This window comes from Coturnix japonica, chromosome 18 (assembly GCF_001577835.2).
Source record: "Coturnix japonica isolate 7356 chromosome 18, Coturnix japonica 2.1, whole genome shotgun sequence".
Taxonomy (NCBI): domain Eukaryota; kingdom Metazoa; phylum Chordata; class Aves; order Galliformes; family Phasianidae; genus Coturnix; species Coturnix japonica.
Window position 1 is genome coordinate 4655161 of NC_029533.1, and position 16075 is coordinate 4671235.

Sequence of the window (16075 nt, forward strand, 5' to 3'; positions counted from 1 at the left end):
CTGGTCCTCTCCTCCAACCCAGCCCACAGTGCCCTCAAGCTGAGGCACTCATTAATTAAAAGCTCATTAGTTGCTAGTCATAGACATAAAGCGATTAGATGAAGATGTTGATGGATCTGGTGTGATCGAGGGGAGCTCCAGGGCTGGGGTGAGGGCACAAGCCCACACACCCACTGTCCTCAAGGAGCACACAGTGCTGCATGTGGACCAGAGGACAGATAAGGGACAGATGGGTGCCAGGGGCTCTGCAGCACTGCAGGAAAGTCTCTGCCTAAACATCAGCCTGCTCCATATCATCACTGTACACGCACCTGGCTCTACTGCCCAAGCTCTCCCCCACCCACCTCGTCCTGTCTGCTACCGAGCAGCATCATCAGGCTTCACTGGGCCAACAGCACCCTGCACAGACAGCACACAAACTGAACAACTTTCTCCTGTTCCAGCACCACCATCACTCTCTGCACTGCAGCTCCCAGCCTTGGAGCAGCAGCAACCAGGGGCTGCCCTGAGCCCCAGCACACTCTCTGCCTCCTGCACAGCCATCCACAGATTTCTACTTTACTGCTCCTTGTCTGAAAGGCAGATTCAGATTGACCACAAGTGAAATTGAATCCAATACGGCCATTACAGACCATCCCTAGAGGGTGTGAAGACATCACAGGGAGCACAGGTGGGATGCTGGGGAGGGTGCTGCAGCCCAAGGGAGCTGGGGGGAATTGGCTCTCACCGAGAGCAGTCACCAGCTCCAGGTCCCAATTGGCCTTGGGTGCTTCCTGACATCTCTTAAGGAGATGGGAACCATGGGCTGCAGGGAGCCCTGGCAGCAGGCTGCAAGCAGAGAAACACAACAGCCATAGAGAGGGGCTCAGCAGTGAGTGTGTGTATAACCACAGCAGCGAGGCTCACACAGGGGCTGCACATGGTGCCAGCAATGGGCAGTGCAGCGAAGATACAGCCCTAAGAGGCTCACCCTGCCACCAGGCACCCCAATGGCTGTGCAGCCAATACACAGAGGGGGAGAGAGGACTGGGGAGGAGGAAGAGCTCCAGCAAGTCGCTGGGGAGAGGGAACGTGGGGCTGCAGAGCATGCAGCAGCAGGGAAGCGAGCGGTGAGCACTGTGGGACGCTGCCGCATGGGACTCCTGCGTCCAGCATCGCTCCATTGGGACACCTGGGGGAGCCCCCTCTGCAAGCAATTAAGCCTTCTTCCTGTGTTCCCCCCATGCGCTGGTGGCTCTCAGGGGGTTGGTGAAGCCGCTGTCTGCTCTAAAATCCAAAACAAGGCAGAGATTTCCACTGCAAGGAAGCCTTGGCTCTGCACTGATCCCAGTGGGAGCCGCACCTGCGGCTGCTGACCCACATAACAGCCCTGATGCTGATCCAGGCTCCCAGCGCCGGTCACAGCACCACGGTCCCGGTCCCCAGGCAGTGGTGGTGATGTCACCGGCACCAAACATGACCTCATCGGATAAGGAGAGGATCACAACAGACAGCAGCTATCTGGGACAGCAGCTGGAACAGCCGGGAAGGGAGCAGAAATGCAGAGAAAGCACATGAAAGTTTAATGGGAACCAGGGAGAAATATCAGCTTGCTGAAACTTTGCTCACCCACAGCGAGGAGGGAAGAAGGGATGGGGCTCTGAGACGCTCCTCCATCCACCTGGTGCTGCTGCAGGCAAACAGAGCACACCAGGGCAGTGGGGTGGTGGGCACTGCACTGCCCAGTGGTCACACACAGCTCCAGGCTGACTGAGCACGGAGCAGCTGCCCACACTGGAGCACAGGTCAGGCTATAATGAGGGAAAGCAGGCACAACCTTGATACTGCACCTGTGAGAAAGCCTGGCTTTTCCCCTTCCATCAGCACAGCCCTTCCTAAAGCCCTCTCACTTGACAAAATATTTACATGAAAAGCCAATTGGGCTCCCCGGATTTAATGAGAATTAACGCGCAGGCAGCAGAACCGTGGCAGAGCAGATGCTGCTGAGCACCCTGGGCTCACAGCCGGGTATCTCCAGCAGCAGGGAGCCCTGCACCAGCCCATGGCCAGCAGCAGACAGAAGGGATGAGGGGCCTCCCCACAGCTCACTCCAATCTCAGCCCTCCCATCGCATCTCTCCAAGGGGCTGTGGACCCTTCAGGGCCTGGACAGATTTGGGACCTCTTCCCATGAGACAGGGACACATTGCAAGGATAGGAGCCACCAGGACTTGCTCTCCTGGGGCAAGCACTCAGTGTCGTGCCCTCCAGAGGTGGGAGCAGTCCAGCTGGATGAGGGTGGTCATGTTCAATACCATGAACAGCAAAGCACTGTGAGAAACCAGAGCCTTAACACAGTGCCTTCCCAGAGCTTCCCCTTCCTTGGAACAAATCCCTGTGGGTACCCAGGAGAACTCACACCTCCAGCAGGGCCGTGTGCTGGGCTGACACCTGCACTGCGGAGCTGCAGCACGGGGCAGGAGGGGCACTGCAGGCTGTGAGGCACGGAGCAGCCCCAGCAATGGGGTGGTATAGGGATTGCTGCACCACACTGGGATGTGATGGGTGAGGTGGGCAGCGTGGGAGCGCGAGGCAGGAGGTGCTGGGGAAGCAGATACTCCGTCCTCATTATAAGGCTTTTTAAATGCACAGACAGGATATTAGCGTTTAAACAGTCTCTAGGACTCCAGGGCAAACTTTAAAAATCATAATATTTATAGAACCCTCCCTCCACTCGCCCCGCATGCTCTTTATTTCTCCTGCAATTACGGCTAATTTGAAGACGTTTTGCTTTGGCATCTCAGCCTGTTGCGGTGTCGATTACTGAGCCGCCCGCTGCCGATTGCCACCGCAGAGCTCCTGCAGTGCTCCCAGCCATGCTCCCATCCAGGCAGCATTAATACCCCAGCAGGATCAGCTCCTTCAGCCCCACTGATCGATGTGTCCCTTCCCCTTTGCTCCAAGTCTCTGGTACACCAGCAGCAAGCTTGCACCCATATCCACACTCAGCATCCCATCCCTGGGCATGGTTGCTGCAGAGCACCTGCACAGCTCCAGCCCCCCATTCCGAGCTCACAGGGAGGGCAGGGATTTCTGCAGAGATCCCTTCCCCACTCTCAGGCTGGATCCAGCCCCACAGCTGGGCTGCAGCGCTGACCCCACACAAAGGCCTCTGTATGAGCACAGCCGAACTCACACCATCAAGGACAGAGTTGCTGGAGAGGTGCAGGGACCTCTTGGGATGAGGGAAGGGCTGGGATCATCCCATCCCACAAAGCACAGATCACACCACCTCTCCCAACACAGATATCCATGGGGCAGCCAACAGAGCCCACCCCATCTAAGCAGCACTTCCAGCAGGAGCTGTGCCTACACTGCTGTACACCGATCCCACACACCCATATGGGGCACCAGAAAAGGGGGGAATACTTCTGGGCAGGACAGGGCTGGGTGAGGGACTGCCAGCCATGGGATCTGCTTTTGCTCAGCTCCTCCACGGCACCACAACCACACACTGCCTGCACCCGGCTGGAAGAGCACATCACTCCCTTGGCAGGCAGCACTGCTGGAAAGCGATACCGGCATGGAAAAACTCAAAACCCCAAGCAAAGCCCCAGCAAAGATGGAGGGGAAGCAGCCCTGATGGCGGTACCTACCCAAAAATACATCATCATGTTGGCAATGGGTGCAGCGCAGCTCTGCGGATCGGCGGGGGGCAGCGAGCAGCTCTGGGTGCTGCTTCTCGGTGGGCTCCGTCCCCTCTGTCCAGCTGCAGCCCTCAATGCACGGAGTGGGTGCTTAGGGCTGGGTGCCTGGCATGATGCTGTGGGGATACAGGGGGGGCTGCAGCCGTGGGAATGTGCCCGGATGGGCAGCGGGGAGCTCCGGTGTGAGGAGCCAGGGGGGAATTAGTTCATCATAAAGGAAAAGCAAAAATGGGAGAGAGCGAAGGATGAAAAATAAATCCTCTCTAGCGTCTCGAAGAGCAAAGGGAAGGGCAAGAGGCTGAGCAGGAGGCTGCACGAGGTGCGGGTGGGGGTCCAGCAGCGGCAGCGTGTGCACTCACAGGAGAAGCGTGGGCTCCGCACGGACACGCGGAGCGGCAGATGTCCAACCTCAGCATTTTCCAAGCTCCCCTGTCAATAAGGCTCTCGCCATTAACCTGCGAGCTGCCAGCCGGCTCCCAGTACCCGCCTGTGGGAGGGGGGCACCCAGAGCCCTCAGTGACAGCAGGACCCTCAGCAGCAGCCATACAGCCCTGCAGCACAGTGTGTCCTGCACAGCCCCAATGCAGAGCTCCCATGCTGTGCAGGGCAGCTGGCAGAGTGGGACCCCTGGGGTCAGTGGGACCGGTGGTGTAAGGACAGCCCCCCATTTACCCATAGTGGGACCCCAGGTAGGAGAGCCCTGCTCGCACAGGGCAGTTCTGCATGCGCTGCGTGGCTGCTACTAAATCAACTGTCCCTGTGGGGCTCTGCACCGCAGAGGAGAGCAAAGGGACCGTGTGCGCTGAACCAGACGCAGGAGCAAGAGAATAAATAAGAGTAAGGGAAGGCAAAGGAGTGAGAGGGGTGGCAGATTGGTCTCTGGGGCCCTGCTGGCTCTGACATCTCCAGGCCCGTAATCATATTCAAAGCAGAGCCAGGCTGAGGCATTGCTTCTCCAGCACAGCAATAAAAGAAAGCAACACTCTCAATAATTCAGCACCGGGAGAGGGTGATAAAGCAGAGGAGCCACCACTGCAGGCAGCAGGAGCTGGGGGCTTCCTACTCCCCTCTTATGTCTTGGTGATAACACTCTCCCCTCTTTCCTTACACCCTACAAGCACAGCCCCAGTCACAGCAGCCAGACCCCACACTGCTGTTGGGACGGGCAGGATGCTGTCCTCTTAGGGCAGAGGATTCCTGCTGCATTTTGACACAAGCTTCCAAATAAAACTACAGTCACCACAACAGCTGAGACCCCACAGACAGCCTGTGTCAAAACAAGGCTCCAAGGGCTGCATCCACAGGACAGCAACCCCACTGCTGTGTCCCCAGTGCTGCAGGGGAGATCTCCTCTCTGAACACTCAGCCATGCAGGCTCGGGGCAGGCTGTACCCCAGCCCATGCTGTTTATGAGCTCATCCCTAAAGGTTTCTCCCAGAATGGCAGCACAGGGGTGTATGGACACACGGCTCCATCCCGGGCATGCAGAGCTGTGCTGCACCCAGAGCACAGCCCTGAGTGGTGACACAACAGGTGCCCAGGACCTGCGTGCTCCCCACAGTGACTGCAGCAGGGAACATGCAGCCCACATGCTGTACTCCATTGCCTGCACCATACATCTGCTGCCAGCTCCCGGTGCCCAGGGCCCTTTGATGCCCCCAGCTCTTCTGTACTCCCTCTGGCAGACTCACAGTCCCTCTCAGCCCGCAGAGCAGATCACCATCAGGCACACCTGAGCCATCCTCACCCCACCATGACCAGAACTCTCCTCCCCATGCAGCTCTCTGCTCCATCAGCACCACCCTGGGGCTCAGCGAGCTGCAGAGCAGCCAGGCTGTGTTACCCCATGAACCAGCAGCATCCCTCTGGGGTATCATCCTGGGTATGGCATCACCCAGGTGAGAACACATCCTTTCATAGATGGCCATAAGGAGTGCTCCCGGAGCCTCACAGCACACAGATAACACTGCCAACACACACAAACACCCCACAGACACCACAGCCCGGCTGGTGCTGCCTGGACTCACTCCATTCATGCCACTCTGAACCAGGTTTGGTGCCGGGGATGGGAGCCCAGGGCCTGAGCAGCCCTCCCTGCAGCTCTGTGCCCTCCCACCCCACAAAGCCCAATGCTTCCTGCCCCACACATGCAGCTCTCAGCTCCCAGTCCCTGCCTTCCTGGGGTGATCCTGGGGCAGGGTTTGGGCAGTGGGGCACATGAGCACTGCGGGCTCATCAGAAGGGGACAGCTCTGTACCTTTATGCAGCCAAGTTCCTCCCGCGGTGCTCGCGCTGGGCTCTCTAAGAAAAGACAAGAAAGAGGAGGAAGAATTAAAATCAATGACTGCTATTGCTAAACCTGCTTACAGGCAATGCTATTTGCTCAGTGACCAGCAAAATTTTTACAACACGAGGATAAACATGAATGCTACCATCCAGGAGCCTTGAGAACACTCCCTGTTAGCAGCAGGCAGCCAGGCTGGGTGGCATCAGACACAGCTTTGGCTGGTGCTCCCAGCTCTATAGGGTGCCGTGTCACCCAGTGACACCCCATGTCAGACCCCATCCCCTCCAGCACTGCTGTCCCAGCACTGGGTACTTCTTGGAGATGATCACGGAATTTCAAAGAAAACTTCCTGAAAGCTGCACTTCAGCTAATTGGCTTTGGCAACGGTGCCAACCCGAATGTTCATCAATCATGTCAGACCCTCAGAAATAATGAGAGCGGCTCATATGGCACGGGATTTTTTTTGTGAGAGGGAGCAGATGAGGATTGCTTCTGTTTGCTCACTGCTTCTTTGCGGACCTCAAAGCTCAAAGACCCCACAGCCTCTCCCCACCTGAAGATCTCTGCTTGGAGAACACCCCTGGGATGCTGTCCCTTTATATCCCCTTCTGTTCTCCTGGCCCCATAGTGGTGCAGCCCCACACACAGCCTTGGGGCTGTTCCGGAGCCCCATGTGAGCAATACCCAAAGGCACAACCCCAATGTTGGAAGCACAGAGTGGGTTCCCAGGCACTTCTGTTAGCAAACACCGCTCTCAGCCGCACAGCAGGATAATCAATTATGGTAATTCCTGCCTCAATGAATCAGATTCATGGAGGAACACAGCTCATTAGGCTGGTGCTGACTTCCATTAGTGCTCTTATGATAAAAACCCTCCAGAAAGCTCCAGCCTGGCTAGACACGTTCTCCAGCTCAGCACATAGAGGTGGGAAGCCCCTGGTTCTCAGTGCAGGGACATCCCCACCCCAGTGGCAAACCACTGCGTGCTCCCACCCACAGACACTCTCTCCTCTGATCCAGGATCCCTTTGAGCCATCCTGACCCCAGCTGGTGGGATGGAGGGGCAGGGGGAGCCCTGAGTGGGCACCCAGGGAGGACCCCCCACCCTCAGCCCCATCACTGTGCCTTCCCAGGGAACTTCTTAGCAGAACTTTCCCAAAGTACATCCTGCCCCCGCCCCCCCAACAATTCCCTTCACCAAAAAATCCTAAATTAATTTTTTCTTTTAATTAAATTCATTAGCAAAGATTATCTGGCTGAGGAAAAATAATAACCTGCCCCTCCCCCAGCAGCCCTCTCTATTTATATCCCCTATATACATAAGCAGCAGCGAATATTTCTTTATGGGCCATTAAAGGTTTAATGTTTAATTTATAACCACGTTCTCTGGCGGGCGGGATGGCCAGGCACAATGTCAACACTTTTAATTAAATGAGAAGGATCTTTTTTTTTTTTATCCTTAAACTCAGAAGGATGGAACGCCCCATTCCCAGCACTGATGCAGGCAGCAGAGAAGAGAGGGCTGTGGCCCAGAGGCAGGTCCCTGTGTTAGCAGGGATGTATGCAATGGGATGCTCTGACCTACAGGGCAGCTCTGAAGGAAACCAGCACCCCATCATCTCTTGCTCTGCTGCAATATGGGCAGCAGCCATGCAAGCCCATGTAGGTTTTGTTGCAGTGGGAACAGAGCCACAGCACCAGGATGGGCACAGGGATGGGCAGTGGGACAGCTTCAAGGCTGAGTGACTGTTTGGGACAGTCGCCCAACTGCCAGCTCTGATCCAAAGAGTGCAGTCACTTCTTGGCTGCCACTGACAGCACAGCACTGCTCTTCTCCTGTACCTCCTCTCAGATATTGTCAGCAGATGCCTCTTGCCTGGACAGAGCAGACCTGCTCTGCTTTGCTGCACAGTGCTGGCTGGCATACACCTGACACAAGGTTAGAACATGGCAGGCACATGACTGGATCACGGCTAGCATTAGCCAACACGTAGCTAATGATTATTGAGATCCCTTCCAACTCAAGCCGTTCTAAGGTTCTATGGCTCATCGTGGCTAGCACATGGCTAGCACATGGCTCAATCACAGCTCACACACAGATAGCACTAGGCTCATCATAGCTAGCACATGGCTGGCACACAGCTGGCATGTGGCTCATTGTGGCTAACATATGGCTAGATCATGGCTATCACATGGCTCAATCATGGCTGGCACACAACTAATCACATCTGATACATGGCATCATCACAGCCAGCACATGGCAGGCACACTGCTGACACACAGCCAGATCATGGCTGGCACACAGCTGGCACACCTCTGGCTCACAGCTGTCACACAGCTGGCACTTGGCTGGGCACCCATGGACGTGGAGTGCCCTGGAACAGTGCTGACCTTCAGCTCCAGCTGCATTGCCACTGCCTTTCCCAGACAACGCTACCCTGAGAAGGAGGAGAAAGAGGGAAGAGGAAGAGCTTCCTGTGCCCAAATCCACAGCACAGCAGCACTGAGGCACAAAGTGCAGTGTGCTCACATTGTGCTGCTGGGTGCACACCCAGCTCCTGTGCTGGTACCAGGAGAGAGGCAGCCATGGGCAGGTGGGCTCCTCTGAACAGAGTATTTTCTCTTACAGGAGAGATTAAATCTCCACTGAGCGGCGTGAAAGAGATGAGTCAGCAGCTGGCACAGGGCAGGCAGGCGCAGCCATCAGCGTTTGGCCGTGGAGCAGCACTTCACCCTCCTGCAGCCCCACATGTTGGGGGACATCCAGCTGTACACCCAGAGCCAGGCTCACACGGGGATGGACGGGCACACAGCCGCACACGCGTGCGTGCAAGGAGGGAGTGTGTGAGGATCGGCCATGGTGAGCCAGGGAACGGAGCGGTGATGGCACGGTGCCGCTCACTAAAAGCATGAGTGTCACTAAATCAATAATTCATTTACTTTAATGAGATAAGTACTTTGAAAACTAATTGCAAACCTGCTCCATTTACTCCAAGCCGGTGCAGCCCTTAATGTAAATGGCAGAAACACCGCTGGAGGAAGGGGAAAGGCTTCAGTGGAAGATCGTGTGTCATCTTTTCCCCCTTCTTCTAAGAAAGAGAAATATCGCTCATAAACAGGAACAGTGGAAACCCGAGCAGCCACACGATCGATGCTGCAGTGAGCAGAGTGCCCACCACCCCCAGGGCCACCACAGCCCCTGTGCCCACTGCCACCACCCTGCAGATAAATGTCACCTGCAGCCAGAAGGTGATGCTGCTTGAAGGAGAGGTGGTTCCATCCCAGGGCTGCATAGGGATGGGTGGTGGAGGGCAGGAGGTGTGCAGAGCACAGGGCAGCACGGCATGCTGCTGGATGCTGTTAGCCCAGGGCTGGGATGAGCCCAGTGCCCGCTGGCCATGGTTGTGTTCCTCAAAAGGAGCTCACAGCAGCGGTGCCCACACGCTCCCGATGGCAGCAGGATGCCAAGAGCTCTCTCCTTGCTTGCTGGAGCAAATGGCAGGTCATAAAAAGGAACCGTGACAGAAGAGAAAATGTTCCAGAGTCCACAAGGACCAGTCCAGGGTAAATCCATCTGCTCAGCAATTTAAGTAGAAAATCCTTTCCAATCATCCATGCTGCAGGTCCTTCAGGTCACAAGAGCAGCTCTGGGCACAGTCCTGCCCACCCTGATGGCTGTGGGCAGCTCACATGGAGGTGATGCTGCTCACCCCCACCCCACAGGGATGCTCGGGGCAGGGGGTCCCAGCTCCCCCCAGGGCTGCTATGCTGAGACTTTCCCATGGCAATGGGAGATTGAAACCATGCAGAGGCAGGCAGGAGCGCACTGTGCTGTGGAGGGGTCTAGGAGTGGAACTGGGAGGTGCAGGCAGCAGAACACAAGGCCCTGTCCTTCCACCTTCAGCTCTGCCAAGGGAAAACAGCAGCAGGGTGCTTTACTGCCTGCAATAATTGACCAAAGCACCGAATCCCCCAGCACATAACTCATCCCACACAGCAGCCATCAGCTCTGCAGGGCTCTGCAGCACAGACACACAATGTGTCCCGTCCTCCTGCTCCCTCCATACCCACCCCAGTCCCATGTTCACAGAGTCCTTCCCATACCCCAGTACCCAACCACACAGCAGTAGGCCCTGTTACCCTTCTGCAAACAGAAGAAGGAGGCAGAACTGTGCTGGCAGCCAACAGCAAGACCCAAAGCTGCAATGAAGGGATACCCCTGTCCTGCACAGGGCTCAACAACTCACCACCACTGCTCCACCATCAGCACTGAGCTCTCCCCACAACCATCCCTGCAAATCCCACCTCCACCGCTCCTCCTGTCTTAAGGAAAATCAATGGCGAGCATCTCAATTAATCACACCGGGGGCAAATTGATTAGGAGCCTAAATAAGGTCAAACATGGTTGTCTGCTTATAGGGTAGGACCCCTTAATCATCATTTTATCTGCGGCAGGCCACAGGACCTGCAATCACACCATCTTTGGGAACTTGGAGGGATTTTTCACTTACCTCCCACGTTTGCTGGGGCAAGCAGAACAGAAGCTGTGGCAATGCTGAAAAGCAACTGAATTCCAGCAGGCACACAGTTGTGAGCCCTGGGCACAGCCCCAGGTCCACCCAGCCCAGCTGTCTGCTTTGATTCAGGGGAAGACAAAAGCAATTAAGCACCCCTGTGCAAGGTGTGGTGCATTCCCTCCTGACCCCACAAGCCACAGCTTATGCCTGAGATTTGATTAGCCCTGTCATTACCTTAGATTGCACACCTGAAATACTGTTAGTGGTCTCAACAGTACTGAACCTTTGCAGGACTCCAGCCATAGGTCCTGTCTCAGTGCCCTCTGCAGATAGAAATCCCACTGTCCCTGCTGCCCTGTGCCAGAGCCCTATGAGGGACATTGCCCCCATTATCCATTCAGCCCCCAAGGGCTGGTGCTGCCAACCTGTTCTCATGGAGAGAAGGCATTTGGAGCTGACAGAGCCTAAGGAACACAGGGTGTGTGGATGCAAACACAGCCAACTGCCTCCCTTTGCTATGTCCATGGTGGGAATGCAGAGCACCCCACAGTGAGGGGAGCAGATGGGTCAGTGGGGCCCCACACCACACAGCACAGACCCCAGTGCAGTCCTTAGTAGAGCACATCGCTCACCTCATTTCAGGTTGATAATACAGTTTGTTTGGCCAATAGACTTTCCAATTGCAAATGAAATCAGTTCAATGGGGTGTTTTGCTCAGCCCGTTTCCCTGCTGATGGCATCCATTGGCTGTGCCAGGGCTGACGGCTTCTCCCATCCCTACTGGGATGCTGTGGGGTTGGTGGGACCCCAACGTGCCCAGCACTGGGAGGGCTGTGCCCCTGGCCATGTCCCAACCACCCAGGTCCCCCACTGGCACCTAGAACAGCAGATCCACATCCCCAGCTCAGTGTGTGCCACCAGTACCACTCTGCTCCCTCCTGGCAGCGCCCAGCTCTGGGCAAAGCCATTAAGGGCAGCTCTGCTCCTCGTGTCCCAGATGTGTGAGCTGTGGCATGGCCAGAGTGGGGACCCTGGGACCCTTGGATTGGGTGCAGCCCCACCTGCTTGCACAGCCCTGCCCCAGTGCGCACCGCTCCCTTTTGTTGGAAATATGGTTATAAATATTATAATTTGGTTTAATATTTAATATAGTCAGGTTAAATAAGCATTCCCAACCCCATAAATAATCATTAACGGAGGGTTCTAATTGTGCTGTTGGGATCCTGCTTCATGACTTATTTAGAGGGCAGACGCTATTCCCATCCCCGGTTCCCTTGCACACCGTAAATTAACCTGAGCTCTCCCTCCTTGCTGAGAACCGATGGGACACAGCACAGCCCACAGCTCTGCTCCGAGGGGTGACAGCAAGAGGACAGCACTGAGGAGCCCAGTGGGGTCCGGGGATGCATGGAGCTGTGACTGCAGGGTGCTCAGCATCACCAGGCTGCAGGTAGGAGATGGAGGGAGGGGGGGGGACGTGGAGCACAGTAGGGCAAGCCGGGGGGTGGGGGGGTGGGCTTTTTGCAGATCTACCGTAACATCAATTGGGAACAACAGTAAAAACAGTCGTTTTTTTATTGTTATTATTTTTAAAGAAACCAATCCTGAGCGCAGAGGGAATGGCCGGGGGGCAAAGAGCTCTGAAAGTGCAGAACGGAGGCGCTGAGGACAGAGAGAGTGCAGGAAAACCTTGGTGTGAGAGTGCTTTACCCCGAAGGGATGCGCTGATGCGTTGCTTTAAAAAGAGGTCTGGGTTCTGCGTTCTTGCTCTCTAAATGAAAAACTACAAAGGTAAATGGTAAAAGCCCTCTCAAACAGGCCTGGGATTCACTCAAGCCCTAGGCTGATATGGTGGAAATGCTGGGGGGGGGCTCTCTCCTTTGTGCCCCCTCTTGCTGTGCTGGGGACAGCTGAGTGCCACGCTGCAGACAGACACATGGACACTCTGTGCCCTCGTGTCATGTGGGGGCAGCCCTTGGGGGGACCCTCCTGACCCTAAACCACCCCCAGCGGGCGCAGCACGGGCAGTAAGCGGGTTAGCATCGATCCCCTCTGCAGGGATTGAGATTCCATCGGGTGAGCGAGACCGCGCTGCAAGGAGCGCGGGGTTTACATTTCATCTCAGCACCGAGGTTCTCTGCTCAAGTCAGCACATTAATCACGGAGATTGGCCAAGTCGTAATGCTAATGAGGCAGCAGCAGCACGATGTGCGGGAGCCCCTCTGGCAGCACTGGGTCTGGGGGCAGCGGGGGGAGTCCCCAGCACCAGGATGTGGGGCCAACGCTCCTGGGTTGGCAGGGAGCAGGGCAGAGCCCCACAATGGGAGGCTTGGCTGAATCCTTCAGCCCATGGGAGCGAAGCAGCACAGCCCACAGTGATGCTCAGTGCTCACTGCCCCTGCCCCCCTGGAGGACCCCTCCCCATGGCCACGTGTGTGTGGGGCTGCCCTGACTCAGCACCAACCCATCCTCGTGTCCGGGCTGTGGCTCAACAGAAAGCAACGTATTTTATCTTTATGTGTCAGGATTTATATAAAAGGGGGATAGTTCAGCTCTAAATGTAATGAGTTGGAAGAACAGCCCTCCAGTGGCTTCCTCCAGCTCACACGGCATCAATAACATCGATTGCTAAAAATAACGAATAACCCCGACCTCGCAGCAGGGAATGCTCTGTGTGGGGGGCACAAGCTGCACCACAGCCCCAGTGCTGAGCCTGGGCTGCCCACATCCCCTCACCTGGAGACACAGAAAAGGAAGATATTAAGCTATATTTGATGGTAGCTGTGTGTGTGTTCTTACACACGTTGGAGTCAGCACTCAGGAGGGTGGATGCACATTGCCATGCACCAAAAAATGAGGTTCCAGCCCACAAGGATGGAACCAGAGCTTCCTGAGCAGTGCTCCATCCCCAGTACCAGGCATGGTTTGGATGCAGAGCATCAGTGCTGCAAACACACCATGCAGAATGCAGAGTGGGGAAACATGCACTGTGCCCAAAAAGCGATCCTAAAGGTACCCAGCACTGGGCAGAGCCACTGCCAGGAGTGGCACTGAAAAGCAATGAGGTCATAGAGCGCAGTGGAGAGCAATTATTGGTAAATAATACCTAATTAATGAGATCCTGGCGATAGGCAGCACAGTGCTGCTCCAGGCAAGGGTGATGGCAACCACCATCCTTCCACTTCTCAATTACGACTTCAGGGAGAGAAGCAAAAAGTGGCCAGGGTGAACGAGAGAGACTTTTGTCACGTTTAATATCAATTCATTTCTCAGCCTGCTGACGCAGCGGGATTTCAACGCTCGGAATTTATGGCTCTTTGGAGAGACTCGTGCAAATAAATGGAGGGTGGGGGGGGAGGTAAAAAAGAAAACAAACAGAACCCCACCGTGCCATCAGCATAAAGGCACAAACACCATTGGGAAGGAGCTGGAGGGGTCCTGGGAACCTCCTGGTCCTGTTGGTTCCATCATGCCACCAGGGCCACTGGCACATGGCTGGAGCCCCACGGTTCCGGGTAGAGGCACTGCTAATAACACAGCCATTATTACACAGCGCAATTCAGCCCCAAGGGGGTTTTATGCAAAATGACACACAATATAAATGACTGTTGTAAACAGAGAGTTTAATAAAGGGCTGTGTGCGAATTTACAGCCTCCCCAAGGATAATTAAAATTATTTATCTACTTACCTAGCTAGCCGCTGGAGCAGTCTATTAATTATTATCTATTATACGCGGCTGCTTTGCATGCTGCCAGTGCATCGCCCTACACCACTGTGCAACAAGGGGACACCGGGGGCTGGGTGAGGGGATGCTCTGCCCACTGGGTGCAGCACAGCACAGCACTGCTGTGTGCATGGAGGTGGCACTGCCACCCCACAGAGCTGAGCGCTGCACTGGGGCTGCAATGGTGCTGGTTCAAGGAGCAGATGGGGTCCAGCTGAGGGCACGGTGCTGGTGGAGGAACAGTGCCTGGCGCAGTGCTACCTGCTCTGCTATCTATTAGTGTGACAGAGCAATCATCAGTTCGGAGGCGCTGGGATCCCTCGGGTCCTCTCTGCACATAAAAAGACCTCAGGGGGCTCCAGTGTGCGGATACTTAACATTGTTTTATTAGCTTAATAAACCCAGCTGATGGCTCCTGAATCTGCAAAGCAGCCCCACTCCCTCCTCACTGCGGGGACGGCTCTGCAGGGCACGGGGTAGGGGCACACTGGGGGCCTACAGACATGCAGAGCCTGTGCAGGGTTTGCCCCCAGCCCCAGCAGCCCATGGAGCAGCTCGTTGGGAGCGCAGCATCCAGCTGCTCATGGCACTGCAGGCTCAGTGAGCTGTCAGCTCCCTCCAGCACAGCCATTAATTACTGCTGCAATTGCTCTCCATGCCCCATGCTGCCCTCAGCAGCCCCAGCACAGGTGGGCACGGGGCTGCTATGCCCCCAGTGAGGAGCCCCAGGGCCACCAAAGCATCAAGCCCTGGGGTCAGCCACCAGCTCAATGCCTTCAGCCCTACAGCCCTGCCCATAGGCCAGGTGACATTGACCCACAGAAAGATTTCCTGCTGGAGCATGGCAGCAGCTCTTACATCAGGAGCACAGAACCCTTCCCCGGATCCTGGGTTGTTTGTTTGTTTGCCAGAAAAAAAGGCTGCTCCCCCCCAGTTCTGTGGTGCTCAGCCTGCTTTGCTTTGATCCTGAACAGCTCTCACTATCTAATAAACGCAGCATGATCCAATTCCAGGTCATTACTCAGGGAAATAGACCCCTCCATGGCCGCAGTGAGAGCTCCAACCCAATTTGAGTGAGCCCAGTGCTTCCAGAGCTGCCGCTGCTGCCACATCGGAGTCCCAGCGGGCCTGGGCTCACAGTAAGCACGATGCAAAAATCATAATGGAAGCGCTTAAAGGCAATGCCAGAGGGATGCTCGTAAATAAGGGCACTCAGTAAAGTGGGGCCGTGCCAACAGAAGACAGCTCAGAGCTCTGCAATCCCTCCAGGACAGCTCCTGGGGGGAAAGTTTGCACATTTGTTCCTAAATCTGTGGCTGTGAGCGAGCAGGTCCTGCAGGGATGGGTGCAGGGGACAGAGCAGGGACCCTATGGGGACCCCTCGGTGAGAGCAACCACACAAGCAGGTCATGCAACATACATGGCCCATAGATGGCCACGCAGCAGCACAGTGATGGTGTGCACCAGGAGCGAGCCACAGTGCCGTCCCTCCCACCACAACCTGCGGGATATTTACTGCCCGTTCCCCCCTAAATCACAGCTGACGGTGGAGCAGCTCGTGCTCCATTACTGAGAGCTCACGCTGAGCCGCAGTTCCGTTGAGCTTGCAGAAACGTGGCCTCAGAGGAGCAGCCCACCCCGGGCTGTCCGGCGCTCGCTCGGGATGATGGACGGTTATGGACCATCTGCACTTCCAGGAGGGGAGAGATTTATGGGCGGCACAGACAGGCAGAAGAGTGTCCATTACTATAACTCACGGTGCCCTCTTCAGAGATATTGTAATCAGGGCCCTCTGCTGCTGCAGCGGGAAAGTCCGGGTTAAGCACTGGCAGGAAGGAAAATCAATTATGTTTTTTTAATA

General features: G+C 55.8%; 1 protein-coding gene across 13 annotated transcripts in view; it reads right to left on the minus strand.

Moving 5' to 3' along the window:
* Positions 1–16075, minus strand: part of RBFOX3 (RNA binding fox-1 homolog 3) — a 106432-nt gene that overhangs the window by 20715 nt on the left and 69642 nt on the right. For all 13 annotated transcript variants that reach the window (XM_015879974.2, XM_015879970.2, XM_032448353.1 and 10 more), the window contains one exon: positions 5943–5986. Coding sequence is in view for 2 of the 13 variants with exons in the window: in XM_015879967.2 (XP_015735453.1) it covers positions 5943–5986 (44 nt within the window). In the remaining 11 variants the exon portion in view is untranslated. Of the gene's footprint in view, positions 1–5942; positions 5987–16075 lie in introns of those variants that run through there.